The 19568-nt window shown below is 65.3% G+C and overlaps 2 protein-coding genes across 8 annotated transcripts in view; one reads left to right on the forward strand and one right to left on the reverse strand.

Moving 5' to 3' along the window:
- ABCC2 (ATP binding cassette subfamily C member 2) overlaps window positions 1-17654 on the forward strand; it is a 99573-nt gene extending 81919 nt beyond the window's left edge. For both annotated transcript variants that reach the window (XM_089780324.1, XM_089780325.1), the window contains 6 exons: window positions 21-122; window positions 2855-2998; window positions 5636-5794; window positions 12006-12172; window positions 12710-12904; window positions 16878-17654. In XM_089780324.1, the coding sequence (XP_089636450.1) occupies window positions 21-122; window positions 2855-2998; window positions 5636-5794; window positions 12006-12172; window positions 12710-12904; window positions 16878-17007 (897 nt within the window). In that variant the 3' untranslated portion in view covers window positions 17008-17654. The remainder of the gene's footprint in view (window positions 1-20; window positions 123-2854; window positions 2999-5635; window positions 5795-12005; window positions 12173-12709; window positions 12905-16877) is intronic.
- The window catches only part of DNMBP (dynamin binding protein), an 88302-nt gene continuing 86155 nt past the window's right edge, over window positions 17422-19568 (reverse strand). For all 6 annotated transcript variants that reach the window (XM_075934445.2, XM_075934443.2, XM_075934444.2 and 3 more), the window contains one exon: window positions 17422-18884. In XM_075934445.2, the coding sequence (XP_075790560.2) occupies window positions 18699-18884 (186 nt within the window). In that variant the 3' untranslated portion in view covers window positions 17422-18698. The remainder of the gene's footprint in view (window positions 18885-19568) is intronic.

Below are 19568 nucleotides of genomic sequence, written 5' to 3' on the forward strand. Positions count from 1 at the left end.
GGCCCGTCTCCGCTGTGCAGGTCACCCAGACGCTGAACTGGCTGGTGCGGATGACGTCGGAGCTGGAGACCAACATTGTGGCGGTGGAGCGGGTGCAGGAGTACGTGGAGGTGCAGAACGAGGTGAGGCCGTGGCCGGGGGCTGGGGGGCGCAGCGAAAATGGGCATCGAGGCATTTCTTGCGTCACGTGCATGTTGCTACCCAGCGTGCTTTGCAGATGAATGTAGGAGATAGCTGTGTAGAGAGTCTCTGGGTTAAGCGAAAAGGGGTAAAAAACGAGGGTGATATCATACTAGGAGTCTACTACAGGCCACCTAGCCAGGTGGAAGAGGTGGATGAGGCCTTTTTTAAACAATTAACAAAACTATCCAAAGCCCAAGATTTGGTGGTGATGGGGGACTTCAACTATCCAGACATATGTTGGGAAACTAACACAGCGAGGCACAGGCTATCCAATAAGTTTCTGGACTGCATTGGAGACAACTTTCTGTTTCAGAAGGTTGAAAAAGCTACCAGAGGAGAAGCTGTTCTGGATTTGGTTTTAACAAATAGGGAGGAACTAGTTGAGAACTTGAAAGTGGAAGACAGTATAGGGGACAGTGATCACGAAATAATAGAGTTCATGATCTTAAGGAAAGGTAGAAGGGAGACCAGCACAATTGAGGTTATGGATTTCAGGAAGGCAGATTTTGATAAGCTCAGAGAACTTGTAGGTAAGGTCCCATGGGAAGCAAGACTGAAGGGAAAAACAACTGAGGAGAGTTGGAAGTATTTCAAAGGGACGTTGTTAAGAGCCCAAAAGCAAACAATTCCGCTGTGTAGGAAAGATAGAAAATATGGCAAAAGACCAGCTAGGCTTAACAAGGAGATCTTGCATGATCTCAAAATAAAAAAGGAGTCCTATAAAAATGGAAACTAGGACAACTAACAAAGGATGAATATAGGCAAGCAACACGGGAATGCAGGGGCAAGATTAGAAAGGCAAAGGCACAAAATGAGATCAAACTAGCTACAGGCATAAAGGGAAACAAGAAGACCTTTTATAAATACATTAAAAGCAAGAGGAAGACCAAGGACAGGGTAGGCCCACTGCTTAGTGAGGAGGGAGAAGCAGTAACAGGGAACTTGGAAATGGTGGAGATGCTCAATGACTTCTTTGTTTCGGTCTTCACCGAGAAGTCTGGAGGTGTGCCTAACGTAGTGAATACAAGCAGAGAGAGGGTAAGTTTAGAAGATAGGATACACAAAGAACAAGTTAAAAGTCACTTAGGAAAGTTAGATGTCAGCAAGTCACCAGGTCCTGATGAAATGCATCCCAGGATACTCAAGGAGCTGATAGAGGAGGTATCTGAGCCTTTAGCTATGATCTTTGAAAAATCATGGCAGACGGGAGATTCCAGAAGACTGGAAAAGGGCAAATATTGTGCCCATCTATAAAAAGGGGAAAAAGAACAACCCAGGAAACTATAGACCGGTCAGTTTAACGTCTGTCCCAGGGAAGATAATGGAGCAGGTAATTAAGGAAATCCTATGCAAACACTTGGAAGGTAATAAAGTGATAGGGAATAGCCAGCATGGGTTTGTGAAGAACAAGTCATGCCAAACTAATCTGATAGCTTTCTTTGATAGGATAACGAGCTTTGTGGATAAGGGAGAAGCGGTGGATGTCATATACCTAGACTTTAGTAAGGCATTTGATACGGTCTCGCATGATATTCTTATTGATAAACTAGGCAAATATAACTTAGATAGGGCCACGATAAGGTGGGTGCATAATTGGCTGGATAACCGTAGTCAGAGAGTTGTTGTTAACGGTTCTAAATCCTGCTGGAAAGGGATAACAAGTGGAGTTCCGCAAGGGTCTGTTTTGGGACCCGTACTGTTCAATATCTTCATCAATGATGTAGATATTGGGATAGAGAGTACGCTTATTAAGTTTGCAGATGACACCAAACTGGGTGGGGTTGCGACTTCTTTGGAGGATAGGGACATAATTCAAAATGACCTTAGCAAGTTAGAGAAATGGTCAGAGGTAAAGAGGATGAGGTTTAATAAAGAGAAATGCAAAGTGCTCCACTTAGGAAGGAACAATCAGTTCCATACATACAAGATGGGAAGCGACTGTCTAGGAAGGAGCATGGCGGAAAGGGATCTAGGGGTCATAGTGGACCACAAGTTGAATATGAGTCAACAGTGTGATGCTGTTGCAAAAAAAGCAAATATGATTCTAGGTTGTATCAACAGGTGTGTTGTAAGCAAAACTCGTGAAGTCATTCTGCCGCTCTACTCTGCGCTAGTTAGGCCTCAGCTGGAGTACTGTGTCCAGTTCTGGGCGCCACATTTCAAGAAAGATGTGGAGAAATTGGAAAGGGTACAGAGAAGAGCGACAAGAATGATTAAAGGTCTAGAGAACATGACCTATGAAGCCAGGCTTCATGAACTGGGCTTGTTTAGTTTGGAAAAAAGAAGATTAAGGGGGGACATGATAGTGGTTTTCAAATATCTAAAAGGGTGTCACAAGGAGGAAGGAGAAAATTTGTTCCTCTTGGTTTCTGAGGACAGGACAAGGAGTAATGGGCTTAAAGTGCAGCAGGGGAGGTTTAGATTGGACATTAGGAAAAAATTCCTAACTGTCAGGGTGGTCAAATATTGGAATAAATTGCCAAGGGAGGTGGTGGAATCTCCCTCTCTGGAGATATTTAAGAACTGGTTAGATAGACATCTGTCAGGGATGGTGTAGACGGAGCTTGGTCCTGCCTTGAGGGCGGGGGGCTGGACTCGATGACCTCTCGAGGTCCCTTCCAGTCCTATTATTCTATGATTCTATCTACTACCCCTCCTCCCCCATCCCCAGGCGCCGTGGGTGACGGAGCAGCGCCCGCCCCCCGGCTGGCCTAGCAGAGGCGAGATCCAGATCACGGATTACCAGGCCCGGTACCGCCCCGGGCTGGATCTGGTGCTGCACGGACTCACCTGCGCCATTGCCAGCACTGAGAAGGTAACTAGCCTCTGGGACAGACCTCTCGGGGGCTTTGCTGTCAGCTGCTGTGCCAAGGTGGGAGGGGGAGAGGGACTGACGTTCTCACTGAGCCAGAGGGGGGCCCCAGATCGGGTCGGACCTGCCACGTGTCACAGGCCACCAGCCCCCGTCCTCCAAGCCCCACCCCAGGAGGCAGGACCGTGCTGCAGCAGAGCAGAGCAGGAGTACGTGGGGCAGGGGTCTGAGACCGTACCAAGATAATCCAGGGAACGTGAGCCGCCCGCCAGTCTGACGGGGACGCCTCTCCAGGCCGCTAGACCCTGAGCATGGGGCTAGGCTCAGCCCCGCAGCCAGTGTCTCAGCGCCAGCTGTTGCTAGCCTTTCTGCTTCCGAGCAGGGCCGCCCCACGACACTCCCACAGCACACACTGGGGGACGGGAAACGGTCCCTCCTGGCCCTGCCAGCAGACAGGAGGAAGCCCTGAAGCATGAATTTAAGGAACATGAGATATAAACCGCAAGGGCTTTCCTGGGTGTCCAAGCCCTGCCCCTCCCCGATAAGAGCACAAGAAGGATGCTAGTGGGTCAGACCTACGGCTGGGCTAGAGCCTTTGGGGGAAGGGCTCTGGGGGGTCAGACCCACGGCTGGGGTACAGCCTTTGGGGGAAGGGCTCTGGGGGAGGTCAGACCCACGGCTGGGATAGAGCCTTTGGGGGAAGGGCTCTGGGGGGTCAGACCCACGGCTGGGGTACAGCCTTTGGGGGAAGGGCTCTGGGGGAGGTCAGACCCACGGCTGGGGTACAGCCTTTGGGGGAAGGGCTCTGGGGGGGGGTCAGACCCACGGCTGGGGTAGAGCCTTTGGGGGAAGGGCTCTGGGGGGGGGTCAGACCCACGGCTGGGGTAGAGCCTTTGGGGGAAGGGCTCTGGGGGGTCAGACCCACGGCTGGGGTAGAGCCTTTGGGGGAAGGGCTCTGGGGGAGGTCAGACCCACGGCTGGGGTCGAGCCTTGGGGGGAAGGGCTCTGGGGGGTCAGACCCACGGCTCAATGGTAGTGCCTTTGCTCGCTAGATCAGGAGGTGGCCGGTTCAAATCCAGCTGCCCATCTCTACCCCTTTCAGGGTTGGTCTGGCCATGATGCCTCTCGCAGTCCTAGAGTTCAAACATTGACTTGCAGCTGCTGTTTTGTTGTGCGATTACCTGGTTCTGGGAGCCCCCTGCTTACTTCTGCACAACTGGCACAAGCACCCGGTGACCCCGTCACGGGCCCAGCCCCGAACGCCTTCCGCTGCTGGCCCCCAGCCCAGCGCCTCACTCCTCTGCAGCCGGAGGGATCTAAACCAACGGGCGCTGGCAGTCCGCTCGCATCAGCTATTCCCCCGCCCCCGGCTGGCCCAGCTCTCTGCACCTCTCCCCGTCCGAATTCCTCTTCCTTGAGCATGCACCCGGTGGCCTCGTGGGGCCTTGGACGGCGGCTCCGGGGACACCTGGCCTGACACCTCCTAGCACGTCACGTCCACCCAGGCACCTCTCCCCGTCACCTCCCGCTCGCAGCAGAGGCTCGTGTGCAGCCCACAGAGCCTGCGCTGGAACTTTTGCAGGGGTGAATTTCCTCCCCAGGGGACGCGCGTTGTGCCAAGGGCAGCGGCGTTAGCAGCACGGGATACGCCCTGCTCGAGGGCCCTCCCTTGTCTGAGCGGCCACTCGCCTTCCCTTTAGCCAGTTCCCTAGTCGCCGTGTGAGTCTTGGCCTAATTCCCCTTTGCTAACGAGTCATTTGCCGTGCTGCCCTGGGCCGGCCCCCTGGAGCGCCCCCTGCACCTGGGCTGCCCCAGACGAGTGCCGCGCAGCAAACCCCTCCCCACGCTGGGCTCGCTCCAGCAGGTCCCTTTGCGACACTGGTAATGAGCACGCTGCTACTCAGCCCATCCCCGTCCCTAGGAGCTAGCGCAGCCTTGACACGCACCCACCAGCCCGACAGAGCGAGCTGCGCCCCAGCGAGGGCTGCCTGTGCAGGCCACCGCCATAGCGCTGTGCAACGCGCCCGTCACCTCTTCCTAAGCAGCACCTAGACGCCGAGCCCGCTGCGGGGGCCGACTGACTCCCTGCCTTAGTCCAGCTGCATACGGACGCTCCGCCTGTCACCTTGGGGCATGCCCGGCCCAGGCTGTATCTTCACTGGGCTGGATTGTCTGCTGTAAGCCGGGCACGGAGGTTTCATGCGTCGCTTCCAAGCGGCCGCTCCCCGCCTCGTCTAGCTGAAATGGCCTGGCCTGCTCCCCAGGCTGGAGCAGAGAATGGCAGGGGGGGGAGGGGGTGGCTCATCCCCTCTGCCTGGCCAAACCAGAGACCAGATCTGAGCCCAGCATCACAGGCCAGCCGAGGGGTCTGTGCCATGCAGCCTGGCTTTGCTGGCCCGGGGCTGTGAGCGCCGGGAAGCCAGGCAGCCGTGGAGTGAGCTACAGGGTGGGGCGCAGTCCTGGGCTTGGGGCCAGGAAGCACTGGGGGAGCCCGTTGAGCGTGGCAGCCGCCCCTGCCCGATGGCCGCTGAGGGGAAGCCAACCAGTGACGCGCCCCAGACCCGGTCGGGGAGGCAAAGGGCCACTGTGGCTGGAGCGAGGGCCCCCGGCGCCTCACCGCGCAGGCTGCTGTCTCCACAGGTCGGGGTGGTGGGCCGGACGGGGGCTGGGAAATCCTCGCTCACCAGCTGCCTCTTCCGGCTCCTGGAGGCTGCCGGCGGGAAGATCGTGATCGACGGGGTGGACATCGCCACCATCGGCCTCCATGACCTGCGCCGGAGCCTCACCATCATCCCCCAGGTGAGCTGCACGGGCAGGCCCAGGTGCTTGGCAGCTGGCCGGGGTTTCTCCGTGGGGCCCACGTGTGGCCTGGGCACCACCTGAGCTCTGGCAAGGGCTCAGCCACCCCTGTGCTCGTCCCTGGGCACGGGCCGGACTGCAGAGCGCGGGGGCAGCCAAGGGGGCAGTTGCCCCGGTGATTTAAAAGGGTCTGGGGCTCCAAGCTGCTCTCCTGAGGCTGCAGCAGCAGCTGGAGCACTGGGCCCTTTAAATCGCCACCAGAGCCCTGCACTGCTCGGCTGGTCTGTGCTGAGGGCTGGGCGGGGGAGACCATCCCCTAGGCCCCCCCCTTTCATCCAGGGCCCAGGCCAGGCAGCTCCCCGAGAATGCCAGGGCCTAACCCAGGCAGTAATCGGCAGCCAGCCTGCTGAGACCCACGTGCTGGCTCCTCCTCCCGTCTGCCAGGCCAGCGCCCAGCCTGTGAGGGCAGCGGGCGCAGCCTGGCCCAGCCGTGGGGAAGGAGCCTGCCCCGCCCAGCCTGTGAGGGCAGCGGGCGCAGCCTGGCTCAGCCGTGGGGAAGGAGCCTGCCCCGCCCAGCCCGTGAGGGCAGCGGGCCCAGCCTGGCTCAGCCGTGGGGAAGGAGCCTGCCCCGCCCAGCTTGTGAGGGCAGCGGGCCCAGCCTGGCTCAGCCGTGGGGAAGGAGCCGGCCCCGCCCAGCCTGTGAGGGCAGCGGGCGCAGCCTGGCTCAGCCGTGGGGAAGGAGCCTGCCCCGCCCAGCCCGTGAGGGCAGCGGGCCCAGCCTGGCCCAGCCGTGGGGAAGGAGCCGGCCCCGCCCAGCCTGTGAGGGCAGCGGGCCCAGCCTGGCCCAGCCGTGGGGAAGGAGCCGGCCCCGCCCAGCCTGTGAGGGCAGCGGGCCCAGCCTGGCCCAGCCGTGGGGAAGGAGCCTGCCCCGCCCAGCCTGTGAGGGCAGCGGGCCCAGCCTGGCCCAGCCGTGGGGAAGGAGCCGGCCCCGCCCAGCCTGTGAGGGCAGCGGGCGCAGCCTGGCCCAGCCGTGGGGAAGGAGCCTGCCCCGCCCAGCCTGTGAGGGCAGCGGGCGCAGCCTGGCTCAGCCGTGGGGAAGGAGCCGGCCCCGCCCAGCCTGTGAGGGCAGCGGGCCCAGCCTGGCCCAGCCGTGGGGAAGGAGCCGGCCCCGCCCAGCCCGTGAGGGCAGCGGGCCCAGCCTGGCCCAGCCGTGGGGAAGGAGCCGGCCCCGCCCAGCCCGTGAGGGCAGCGGGCCCAGCCTGGCCCAGCCGTGGGGAAGGAGCCGGCCCCGCCCAGCCCGTGAGGGCAGCGGGCCCAGCCTGGCCCAGCCGTGGGGAAGGAGCCGGCCCCGCCCAGCCTGTGAGGGCAGCGGGCCCAGCCTGGCCCAGCCGTGGGGAAGGAGCCTGCCCCGCCCAGCCCGTGAGGGCAGCGGGCGCAGCCTGGCTCAGCCGTGGGGAAGGAGCCTGCCCCGCCCAGCCCGTGAGGGCAGCGGGCCCAGCCTGGCTCAGCCGTGGGGAAGGAGCCTGCCCCGCCCAGCTTTTGAGGGCAGCGGGCCCAGCCTGGCTCAGCCGTGGGGAAGGAGCCGGCCCCGCCCAGCCCGTGAGGGCAGCGGGCGCAGCCTGGCTCAGCCGTGGGGAAGGAGCCTGCCCCGCCCAGCCCGTGAGGGCAGCGGGCCCAGCCTGGCCCAGCCGTGGGGAAGGAGCCGGCCCCGCCCAGCCTGTGAGGGCAGCGGGCCCAGCCTGGCCCAGCCGTGGGGAAGGAGCCTGCCCCGCCCAGCCTGTGAGGGCAGCGGGCCCAGCCTGGCCCAGCCGTGGGGAAGGAGCCTGCCCCGCCCAGCCTGTGAGGGCAGCGGGCCCAGCCTGGCCCAGCTGTGGGGAAGGAGCTGGCCCCGCCCAGCCCGTGAGGGCAGCGGGCCCAGCCTGGCTCAGCCGTGGGGAAGGAGCCTGCCCCGCCCAGCCCGTGAGGGCAGCGGGCCCAGCCTGGCCCAGCCGTGGGGAAGGAGCCGGCCCCGCCCAGCCTGTGAGGGCAGCGGGCGCAGCCTGGCCCAGCCGTGGGGAAGGAGCCTGCCCCGCCCAGCCTGTGAGGGCAGCGGGCGCAGCCTGGCTCAGCCGTGGGGAAGGAGCCGGCCCCGCCCAGCCTGTGAGGGCAGCGGGCCCAGCCTGGCCCAGCCGTGGGGAAGGAGCCGGCCCCGCCCAGCCTGTGAGGGCAGCGGGCCCAGCCTGGCCCAGCCGTGGGGAAGGAGCCGGCCCCGCCCAGCCCGTGAGGGCAGCGGGCCCAGCCTGGCCCAGCCGTGGGGAAGGAGCCGGCCCCGCCCAGCCTGTGAGGGCAGCGGGCCCAGCCTGGCCCAGCCGTGGGGAAGGAGCCGGCCCCGCCCAGCCCGTGAGGGCAGCGGGCCCAGCCTGGCCCAGCCGTGGGGAAGGAGCCGGCCCCGCCCAGCCTGTGAGGGCAGCGGGCCCAGCCTGGCCCAGCCGTGGGGAAGGAGCCTGCCCCGCCCAGCCTGTGAGGGCAGCGGGCCCAGCCTGGCCCAGCCGTGGGGAAGGAGCCTGCCCCGCCCAGCCCGTGAGGGCAGCGGGCCCAGCCTGGCCCAGCCGTGGGGAAGGAGCCGGCCCCGCCCAGCCTGTGAGGGCAGCGGGCGCAGCCTGGCCCAGCCGTGGGGAAGGAGCCGGCCCCGCCCAGCCTGTGAGGGCAGCGGGCGCAGCCTGGCTCAGCCGTGGGGAAGGAGCCGGCCCCGCCCAGCCTGTGAGGGCAGCGGGCCCAGCCTGGCCCAGCCGTGGGGAAGGAGCCTGCCCCGCCCAGCCCGTGAGGGCAGCGGGCCCAGCCTGGCCCAGCCGTGGGGAAGGAGCCGGCCCCGCCCAGCCCGTGAGGGCAGCGGGCCCAGCCTGGCTCAGCCGTGGGGAAGGAGCCTGCCCCGCCCAGCCCGTGAGGGCAGCGGGCCCAGCCTGGCCCAGCCGTGGGGAAGGAGCCGGCCCCGCCCAGCCTGTGAGGGCAGCGGGCCCAGCCTGGCCCAGCCGTGGGGAAGGAGCCGGCCCCGCCCAGCCTGTGAGGGCAGCGGGCCCAGCCTGGCTCAGCCGTGGGGAAGGAGCCTGCCCCGCCCAGCCTGTGAGGGCAGCGGGCGCAGCCTGGCTCAGCCGTGGGGAAGGAGCCTGCCCCGCCCAGCCTGTGAGGGCAGCGGGCGCAGCCTGGCCCAGCCGTGGGGAAGGAGCCGGCCCCGCCCAGCCCGTGAGGGCAGCGGGCCCAGCCTGGCTCAGCCGTGGGGAAGGAGCCGGCCCCGCCCAGCCCGTGAGGGCAGCGGGCCCAGCCTGGCCCAGCCGTGGGGAAGGAGCCGGCCCCGCCCAGCCCGTGAGGGCAGCGGGCCCAGCCTGGCCCAGCCGTGGGGAAGGAGCCTGCCCCGCCCAGCCCGTGAGGGCAGCGGGCCCAGCCTGGCTCAGCCGTGGGGAAGGAGCCTGCCCCGCCCAGCCTGTGAGGGCAGCGGGCCCAGCCTGGCCCAGCCGTGGGGAAGGAGCCGGCCCCGCCCAGCCTGTGAGGGCAGCGGGCCCAGCCTGGCTCAGCCGTGGGGAAGGAGCCTGCCCCGCCCAGCCTGTGAGGGCAGCGGGCGCAGCCTGGCTCAGCCGTGGGGAAGGAGCCTGCCCCGCCCAGCCTGTGAGGGCAGCGGGCGCAGCCTGGCCCAGCCGTGGGGAAGGAGCCGGCCCCGCCCAGCCCGTGAGGGCAGCGGGCCCAGCCTGGCTCAGCCGTGGGGAAGGAGCCGGCCCCGCCCAGCCCGTGAGGGCAGCGGGCCCAGCCTGGCCCAGCCGTGGGGAAGGAGCCGGCCCCGCCCAGCCCGTGAGGGCAGCGGGCCCAGCCTGGCCCAGCCGTGGGGAAGGAGCCTGCCCCGCCCAGCCTGTGAGGGCAGCGGGCGCAGCCTGGCCCAGCCGTGGGGAAGGAGCCTGCCCCGCCCAGCCCGTGAGGGCAGCGGGCCCAGCCTGGCTCAGCCGTGGGGAAGGAGCCTGCCCCGCCCAGCCTGTGAGGGCAGCGGGCCCAGCCTGGCTCAGCCGTGGGGAAGGAGCCGGCCCCGCCCAGCCTGTGAGGGCAGCGGGCGCAGCCTGGCTCAGCCGTGGGGAAGGAGCCGGCCCCGCCTAGCCTGTGAGGGCAGCGGGCCCAGCCTGGCCCAGCCGTGGGGAAGGAGCCGGCCCCGCCCAGCCCGTGAGGGCAGCGGGCCCAGCCTGGCCCAGCCGTGGGGAAGGAGCCGGCCCCGCCCAGCCCGTGAGGGCAGCGGGCCCAGCCTGGCTCAGCCGTGGGGAAGGAGCCGGCCCCGCCCAGCCTGTGAGGGCAGCGGGCCCAGCCTGGCCCAGCCGTGGGGAAGGAGCCGGCCCCGCCCAGCCTGTGAGGGCAGCGGGCGCAGCCTGGCTCAGCCGTGGGGAAGGAGCCTGCCCCGCCCAGCCCGTGAGGGCAGCGGGCGCAGCCTGGCTCAGCCGTGGGGAAGGAGCCTGCCCCGCCCAGCCCGTGAGGGCAGCGGGCCCAGCCTGGCCCAGCCGTGGGGAAGGAGCCGGCCCCGCCCAGCCCGTGAGGGCAGCGGGCCCAGCCTGGCCCAGCCGTGGGGAAGGAGCCGGCCCCGCCCAGCCTGTGAGGGCAGCGGGCCCAGCCTGGCTCAGCCGTGGGGAAGGAGCCTGCCCCGCCCAGCCTGTGAGGGCAGCGGGCGCAGCCTGGCTCAGCCGTGGGGAAGGAGCCTGCCCCGCCCAGCCCGTGAGGGCAGCGGGCCCAGCCTGGCTCAGCCGTGGGGAAGGAGCCGGCCCCGCCCAGCCCGTGAGGGCAGCGGGCCCAGCCTGGCCCAGCCGTGGGGAAGGAGCCGGCCCCGCCCAGCCCGTGAGGGCAGCGGGCCCAGCCTGGCCCAGCCGTGGGGAAGGAGCCTGCCCCGCCCAGCCCGTGAGGGCAGCGGGCGCAGCCTGGCCCAGCCGTGGGGAAGGAGCCTGCCCCGCCCAGCCCGTGAGGGCAGCGGGCCCAGCCTGGCTCAGCCGTGGGGAAGGAGCCTGCCCCGCCCAGCCTGTGAGGGCAGCGGGCCCAGCCTGGCTCAGCCGTGGGGAAGGAGCCTGCCCCGCCCAGCCTGTGAGGGCAGCGGGCCCAGCCTGGCTCAGCCGTGGGGAAGGAGCCGGCCCCGCCCAGCCCGTGAGGGCAGCGGGCGCAGCCTGGCTCAGCCGTGGGGAAGGAGCCGGCCCCGCCCAGCCCGTGAGGGCAGCGGGCCCAGCCTGGCCCAGCCGTGGGGAAGGAGCCGGCCCCGCCCAGCCCGTGAGGGCAGCGGGCCCAGCCTGGCCCAGCCGTGGGGAAGGAGCCTGCCCCGCCCAGCCCGTGAGGGCAGCGGGCCCAGCCTGGCCCAGCCGTGGGGAAGGAGCCTGCCCCGCCCAGCCCGTGAGGGCAGCGGGCCCAGCCTGGCTCAGCCGTGGGGAAGGAGCCGGCCCCGCCCAGCCTGTGAGGGCAGCGGGCGCAGCCTGGCCCAGCCGTGGGGAAGGAGCCTGCCCCGCCCAGCCCGTGAGGGCAGCGGGCGCAGCCTGGCCCAGCCGTGGGGAAGGAGCCTGCCCCGCCCAGCCCGTGAGGGCAGCGGGCCCAGCCTGGCTCAGCCGTGGGGAAGGAGCCGGCCCCGCCCAGCCTGTGAGGGCAGCGGGCCCAGCCTGGCCCAGCCGTGGGGAAGGAGCCTGCCCCGCCCAGCCCGTGAGGGCAGCGGGCCCAGCCTGGCTCAGCCGTGGGGAAGGAGCCGGCCCCGCCCAGCCTGTGAGGGCAGCGGGCCCAGCCTGGCCCAGCCGTGGGGAAGGAGCCGGCCCCGCCCAGCCCGTGAGGGCAGCGGGCGCAGCCTGGCTCAGCCGTGGGGAAGGAGCCGGCCCCGCCCAGCCCGTGAGGGCAGCGGGCCCAGCCTGGCCCAGCCGTGGGGAAGGAGCCGGCCCCGCCCAGCCCGTGAGGGCAGCGGGCCCAGCCTGGCCCAGCCGTGGGGAAGGAGCCTGCCCCGCCCAGCCTGTGAGGGCAGCGGGCCCAGCCTGGCTCAGCCGTGGGGAAGGAGCCGGCCCCGCCCAGCCTGTGAGGGCAGCGGGCTGGGCACACAGGGCAGGCAGTCTGTGGGGCTGAACAAAGTGCTCCGCGCTGGCCTGGGCCCAGAGCAGACTGGCCTGGGGCGGCGTCTCCCGTGTCTGCAGCCCTGGCTTTCAGCAGCGCCCGGCTCTGCGGCCGTCAGACCCTGCTGTGCTTGCAGGACCCGGTGCTGTTCTCCGGGACCTTACGGATGAATCTGGACCCCTTTGGCCAGTACTCGGATGAGGAGCTCTGGAAGGCCCTGGAGCTGGCCCACCTGCAGGCCTACGTGCTGGACCTGCCCGAACGCCTGTGCTACCCCGTGAGCGAAGGGGGCGAGAACCTGAGGTAGGTGGCTCGCGGTGGGCGCGTGCCCCCTGCTGCGGGCCTGACTCCAGCTGCGACCGGGCAGAACGCAGCCAGACGGGGCCACGCACCAGCCCTCATGCTCCGGGTTTTGGACCACGGGTCTAGCGAATCCACAGGCGGGGCGGGGGCGGGGCGGGGCGGGGGCGTTGCCCTGGCTCCTCACCAGCTTAGGGATGGGGCTGGTTTCCAGAGGCCATTGCTGTAGTGCTGCAGCTGCCTGGGGCACCAGGTGACCTGGATACCCACACGCTGTGGTACCCTACGCAGTGCAGTATTGGTGGGAGCTGCGGGGGGAGGGGTAAAGAGGAGGCCACAGCAGCTGCCTGCAGCCTCTTACCCCATCTCCAGAGCCCCTGGGGCTGCTGGTTAGCCACAGGCACTGGGCTTGCAGGCCTCCTGCCGGCGCCTGGCTGCACGCGCTGTCAGCTGCTATGGCAGGCCCGGCCCGGTGTGGCCTGGCTGCAGGCAGAGGTGGGGCTGGGCACGGTCCGTACCGGGTGTATTTTCCCCCCCTAGCGTGGGGCAGAGGCAGCTGTTGTGCCTGGCCCGAGCCCTGCTCCGCAAATCCAAGATCCTCATCCTGGACGAGGCGACAGCAGCAGTGGATCTGGAAACAGACACGTTAATCCAGACAACAATCCGGCACGAATTTGCCAACTGCACAGTCCTCACCATTGCCCACCGCCTGCACACGATCCTGGACAGCGACAGGTGTGGCGGGACAGGCCAGCAGGGGGAGGCACCTGAATAAAAAAGTCACCTGCCCCTTTAAGGGAGGCCATTTTGAATTCTGTTCTCCGCAGCACACCTCCAACTGGTGTGTCGCAGAACAGTTTTAAGAAACACGGATATATGCCATCCTGGCTAGCCAGGCGGGGGCGGGGGGAACGCCAGGCATGCTATACACCATCAGGGGGGGACGAGGGGGAGAGAAAGGGGTGCTATATACCATCGTGGGGGGGAAAGGGGAGAGAAAGGGGTGCTATATACCATCGGGGGGGGAAAGGGGGAGAGAAAGGGGTGCTATACACCATCGGGGGGACGAGGGGGAGAGAAAGGGGTGCTATATACCATCGTGGGGGGGAAAGGGGGAGAGAAAGGGGTGCTATATACCATCGTGGGGGGGAAAGGGGGAGAGAAAGGGGTGCTATATACCATCGGGGGAGAGAAAGGCGTGCTATATACCATCGGGAGGGAGAGGGGGAGAGAAAGGGGTGCTATACACCATCGGGGGAGAGGGGGAGAGAAAGGGGTGCTATACACCATCGGGGGGAGAGGGGGAGAGAAAGGGGTGCTATATACCATCGTGGGGGGGAAAGGGGGAGAGAAAGGGGTGCTATATACCATCGGGGGAGAGAAAGGCGTGCTATATACCATCGGGGGGGAGAGGGGGAGAGAAAGGGGTGCTATATACCATCGTGGGGGGGACGAGGGGGAGAGAAAGGAGTGCTATATACCATAGTGGGGGGGACGAGGGGGAGAGAAAGGGATGCTATATACCATAGTGGGGGGGACGAGGGGGAGAGAAAGGGGTGCTATATACCATCGGGGGGACGAGGGGGAGAGAAACGGGTGCTATATACCATCGTGGGGGGGACGAGGGGGAGAGCAAGGCGTGCTATACACCATCGGGGGGGGGGGGGGGGGACGAGGGGGAGAGAAAGGCGTGCTATATACCCCCAGGGAAGGGAGAGCAAGGCGTGCTATATACCATTGTGGGGGGGACGAGGGGGAGAGCAAGGCGTGCTATATACCATCGTGGGGGGGACGAGGGGGAGAGAAAGGGGTGCTATATACCATTGTGGGGGGGACGAGGGGGAGAGAAAGGGGTGCTATATACCATCGGGGGGATGAGGGGGAGAGAAAGGGGTGCTATATACCATTGTGGGGGGGAAGAGGGGGAGAGAAAGGGGTGCTATACACCATCGGGGGGGACGAGGGGGAGAGAAAGGGGTGCTATATACCATAGTGGGGGGGACGAGGGGGAGAGAAAGGGATGCTATATACCATAGTGGGGGGGACGAGGGGGAGAGAAAGGGGTGCTATATACCATCGGGGGGGACAAGGGGAGAGAAAGGGGTGCTATATACCATCGGGGGGGGACGAGGGGGAGAGAAACGGGTGCTATATACCATCGGGGGGGACGAGGGGGAGAGAAAGGCGTGCTATATACCCCCAGGGAAGGGAGAGCAAGGCGTGCTATATACCATTGTGGGGGGGACGAGGGGGAGAGCAAGGCGTGCTATATACCATCGTGGGGGGGACGAGGGGGAGAGAAAGGGGTGCTATATACCATTGTGGGGGGGACGAGGGGGAGAGAAAGGGGTGCTATATACCATCGGGAGGGACGAGGGGGAGAGAAAGGGGTGCTATATACCATTGTGGGGGGGAAGAGGGGGAGAGAAAGGGGTGCTATACACCATCGGGGGGACGAGGGGGAGAGAAAGGGGTGCTATATACCATAGTGGGGGGGACGAGGGGGAGAGAAAGGGATGCTATATACCATAGTGGGGGGGACGAGGGGGAGAGAAAGGGGTGCTATATACCATCAGGGGGGGACAAGGGGGAGAGAAAGGGGTGCTATATACCATCGGGGGGGGACGAGGGGGAGAGAAACGGGTGCTATATACCATCGGGGGGGGACGAGGGGGAGAGAAAGGCGTGCTATATACCCCCAGGGAAGGGAGAGCAAGGCGTGCTATATACCATTGTGGGGGGGACGAGGGGGAGAGAAAGGGGTGCTATATACCATTGTGGGGGGGACGAGGGGGAGAGAAAGGGGTGCTATATACCATCGGGGGGATGAGGGGGAGAGAAAGGGGTGCTATATACCATTGTGGGGGGGAAGAGGGGGAGAGAAAGGGGTGCTATACACCATCGGGGGGACGAGGGGGAGAGAAAGGGGTGCTATATACCATAGTGGGGGGGACGAGGGGGAGAGAAAGGGATGCTATATACCATAGTGGGGGGGACGAGGGGGAGAGAAAGGGGTGCTATATACCATCAGGGGGGGACAAGGGGGAGAGAAAGGGGTGCTATATACCATCGGGGGGACGAGGGGGAGAGAAACGGGTGCTATATACCATCGGGGGGGGACGAGGGGGAGAGAAAGGGGTGCTATATACCATTGTGGGGGGGACGAGGGGGAGAGAAAGGGGTGCTATATACCATCGGGGGGACGAGGGGGAGAGAAAGGGGTGCTATATACCATTGTGGGGGGGAAGAGGGGGAGAGAAAGGGGTGCTATACACCATCGGGGGGGACGAGGGGGAGAGAAAGGGGTGCTATATACCACCCTGGCTAGCCAGGCGGGGGCGGGGGGAACGACAGGCGTGCTATACACCATCGTGGGGGGGACGAGGGGGAGAGAAAGGCGTGCTATATACCCCCAGGGAAGGGAGAGCAAGGCGTGCTATATACCATCGTGGGGGGAAGAAGGGGAGAGAAAGGGGTGCTATATACCATCGTGGGGGGGACGAGGGGGAGAGAAAGGGGTGCTATATACCATCGGGGGGGACGAGGGGGAGAGAAAGGGGTGCTATATACCATCGTGGGGGGGGAGAGGGGGAGAGAAAGGGGTGCTATATACCATCGTGGGGGGGACGAGGGGGAGAGAAAGGGGTGCTATATACCATCGTGGGGGGGGAAGAAGGGGAAAGAAAGGGGTGCTATATACCATCGTGGGGGGGAAGAAGGGGAAAGAAAGGGGTGCTATATACCATCGTGGGGGGGGAAGAAGGGGAAAGAAAGGGGTGCTATATACCATAGTGGGGGGGACGAGGGGGAGAGAAAGGGGTGCTATATACCATCAGGGGGGGACGAGGGGGAGAAAGGCGTGCTATATACCCCCAGGGAAGGGAGAGCAAGGCGTGCTATATACCATTGTGGGGGGGACGAGGGGGAGAGAAAGGCGTGCTATATACCATCATGGGGGGGACGAGGGGGAGAGAAAGGGGTGCTATATACCATCGTGGGGGGGGGGAAGAAGGGGAGAGAAAGGCGTGCTATATACCCCCAGGGAAGGGAGAGCAAGGCGTGCTATATACCATTGTGGGGGGGACGAGGGGGAGAGAAAGGGGTGCTATATACCATCGTGGGGGGGACGAGGGGGAGAGAAAGGGGTGCTATATACCATCGTGGGGGGGGGAAGAAGGGGAGAGAAAGGGGTGCTATATACCATTGTGGGGGGGGGAAGAGGGGTTAAGGGGTGCTATATACCACCCTGGCTAGCCAGGCGGGGGCGGGGGGAACGACAGGCGTGCTATATACCATCGTGACTAGTGGGGGGATGATCCTGTAGCCCCTCCATCCTGGACTTCCCTTGGTTGCCCAAAGCAGTTGCTGTCCACGCCGTACCGCCCAGCAACAGAGAGACGGGGTGGGGTGCAGGCAGGGCCCCCCCACCCTCGTGGCTCGGCAGGTGCACACCCCAGGGCCAGCAGGACGTGGCCAGATGCCCGTTGGCGGGTGCTGGGGGTTCTACTTGCAGGTGGGGGAGGAGGGCTTAGAATCCCCCCCCGGGAAGGTGGGGCTGGGCCCTGTGCCACACGGAGCCCAGCACTTGGCACAGGTAGTAGAGGGAAAGCTCTTGGCAGGCCCAAACCCAGTAAGCGCCTGGGAGCCCCTGGGGCTGGGAGAAGCTGTGCTGGGCCTGGGGCTCACCAGGGTGTGTCTGTGCTTGCAGGGTGCTGGTGCTGCACGCGGGGCACATGGTGGAGTTGGGCAGCCCGGAGCAGCTGCTCCAGCAGCAAGGCCTTTTCTCAGCCATGGCCAAGGACGCCGGCATTGCGAGCGCCCAGACCACGGTGCTGTAGGAGCCGGAGCCGAGGGACAGCGCCCTGCCCAGGCCTCCACCCCCTGCAGCGGGGACCAAAGGCGAGGGCCCGGCCCAGGGCCTCACCTCCCCGCCATGCCCCAGGGACAGAGCCCAGCCCTGCTGTGGTCACGCCAGTGCAGGCAGGGCCCCCGCAGGCCGTGGGCAGAGCCCTAGCACCCAGGGGACCGGCTGCCCCGCTGTGCGGCTGGGAGCAGCCTGGCTGCACTACAGGGACCATTGTACGAACCTTCCCTTCTTGGCCCATGGCCCGGCCTAGCGCTGCAGTCGGCAGCCTGTGGCTCCTCTCCCAGAGCGGGGCTGGGGGCAGCTGCCTTCGGGCTCCGCTGAGCAGCCTTCCCTGCAGGAACGGGGGTCGGGGCGAGTGACGCGCACGAGGGAGCCACAGGACACGTCAGGCCTCGAGCTTTAATGCAGCCCCCTCGCTGCGGCACGCAGAACGCTGACCCCAGGGGAGGGGACTGCAGCCCTGGGCTGCCCCCCTGCATGGCCTGGGGTTAGGCTCTGGGCTTTACACCGAGCTCCCACAAACAATGTGACACTGCCCAGCCCCCCCACGCCTCCCTGAGGAGCCCCCCCCGATTGTGCCGCTGCAATTGTCTCTGTATAAAGAGGATTTAAACCCGCCTTGCTTTGTGTGGTGTGGGGGGAGGGTGCCAGGCGCGGCGTTGCCGGCACAGGTGCAGCATTGCCAGGGGCCAGGCGCAGCATTCCCAACACAGCCAGAGTGGCACAGGCGCAGCGTTGCCAGGGGCCAGGTGCGGCGTTGCCAGCACAGCCAGAGCGGCACAGGTGCAGCATTGCCAGGGGCCAGGCGCAGCGTTCCCGACACAGCCAGAGCGGCACAGGCGCAGCGTTGCCGGTCGCGGCGTTGCCAGCACAGCCAGAACGGCACAGGCGCAGCATTGCCAGGTGCCAGGCGCGGCGTTGCCAGCACAGCCAGAGTGGCACAGGCGCAGCGTTGCCAGGTGCGGCGTTGCTGGGCGCAGCCAGAGCGGCACAGGCGCAGCGTTGCCAGGGGCCAGGTGCGGCGTTGCTGGGCGCAGCCAGAGCGGCACAGGCGCAGCATTGCCAGGTGCCAGGCGCGGCGTTGCTGGGCGCAGCCAGAGCGGCACAGGCGCAGCATTGCCAGGTGCCAGGCGCGGCGTTGCTGGGCGCAGCCAGAGCGGCACAGGCGCAGCGTTGCCGGTCGCGGCGTTGCTGGGCGCAGCCAGCAGGCCCCAGGCGCTCTTCTGCAGCCCATCTCCCAGCTCCAGCCTGTGCCCCTGCCTGCTGAGGACAGGCAGGCGGGGGGGGGGGGGGGGCAGGCAGGGGCCAGAGGCAGGGGCAGGGGCAGGCAGGCAGCAGCGCTTGGCCCCGAGTGAGGGGCATCTTGCTCCTGGGACTTGGCGTTGCTGTGTCCAGCCAGGCCCTGCGCAGATGGAAGGGGAAGCTACTTGCCCTGCTGGGAGGAAGAGACAGGCCAGGCGGCAACGTTCATTCCTGCAGCGCTGTCACCTCCCTGCCCACAGGGGCCTCGCGCCCAGCCCACTGGCCACACGGCCGGGCTTGCGGCGGGCTGGCGTTGCACACGGGCTCCTCAGCCCAGCAGGCGGCCCAGCCCCGCCCAGCCCCGCGTGTCCAGCTGGGATTAAGGCACCGGGATGCAGTCTCTCCGAGGGTGGCAGAGCCTCACGTATACTCCGTCTTCCGGATGTAACTGGACGGCACGTAGCCCTGCTTGCCACGCGCCTCAGCCAACCACCACTCTCGATTGCCTGTGATGTCTTCGAACTGCAGGATCCTGAGTCTCTGATTGGCTGACACACTCAGCTCATTTGGACTTCGGCCTTTAAAGGTGTAGACAGCATAATAGACCTGGAGGGGCAAGGGGACAAAGCAGGTCAGAGCTGGGCTGGGCCTGAGGAATGACAGGCCAGGATCAGCACATCGTGCAGCTCTTTGGGCAGTGTGAGGATTTCTCTGACTCACTGAGAGGGAAACTGAGGCACAGCAAGGGGAAAGGACAATCTCCTTGGCCATACTGGGTGTCCAAAGTCCATGCAATCCCGCATCCTGTCCTCCAACAGTAGCCAATGCCAAGTGCCCCGGAGGGACTGAGCAGGACAGGGATCCATCCCGCTACCCAATTCAGAGTTACTAGTAAACAGAGGCTAGGGACACAGCCCTGTCCACCCTGTCATAGAGGGACCCATTCCCCATGAATTTACTTAGCTCCTTTTTTAACCTTGTTATAGTCTTGGCCTTCACAACATCCTCTGGCAAAGAGTTCCACAGGTTGACTGCATTGTGTGATGAAAAACTTCCTTTGGTTTCAAACCTGCTGCCTATTAATTTCATTTGCTGATCCCTGGCTCTTATGTTATGAGAAGGAGTAAACAACAGTAAACTACAAAGGATGTAGTTATTAACGGTTCGCAATCCTGCTGGAAAGGGATAACAAGGGGGGTTCCGCAGGGGTCTGTTTTGGGACCGGCTCTGTTCAATATCTTCATCAACGATTTAGATATTGGCATAGAAAGTGTCCTTATTAAGTTTGCA

This window comes from Pelodiscus sinensis, chromosome 8 (genome assembly GCF_052426305.1).
Source record: "Pelodiscus sinensis isolate ZL-2025 chromosome 8, ASM5242630v1, whole genome shotgun sequence".
Classification (NCBI taxonomy): Eukaryota; Metazoa; Chordata; order Testudines; family Trionychidae; genus Pelodiscus; species Pelodiscus sinensis.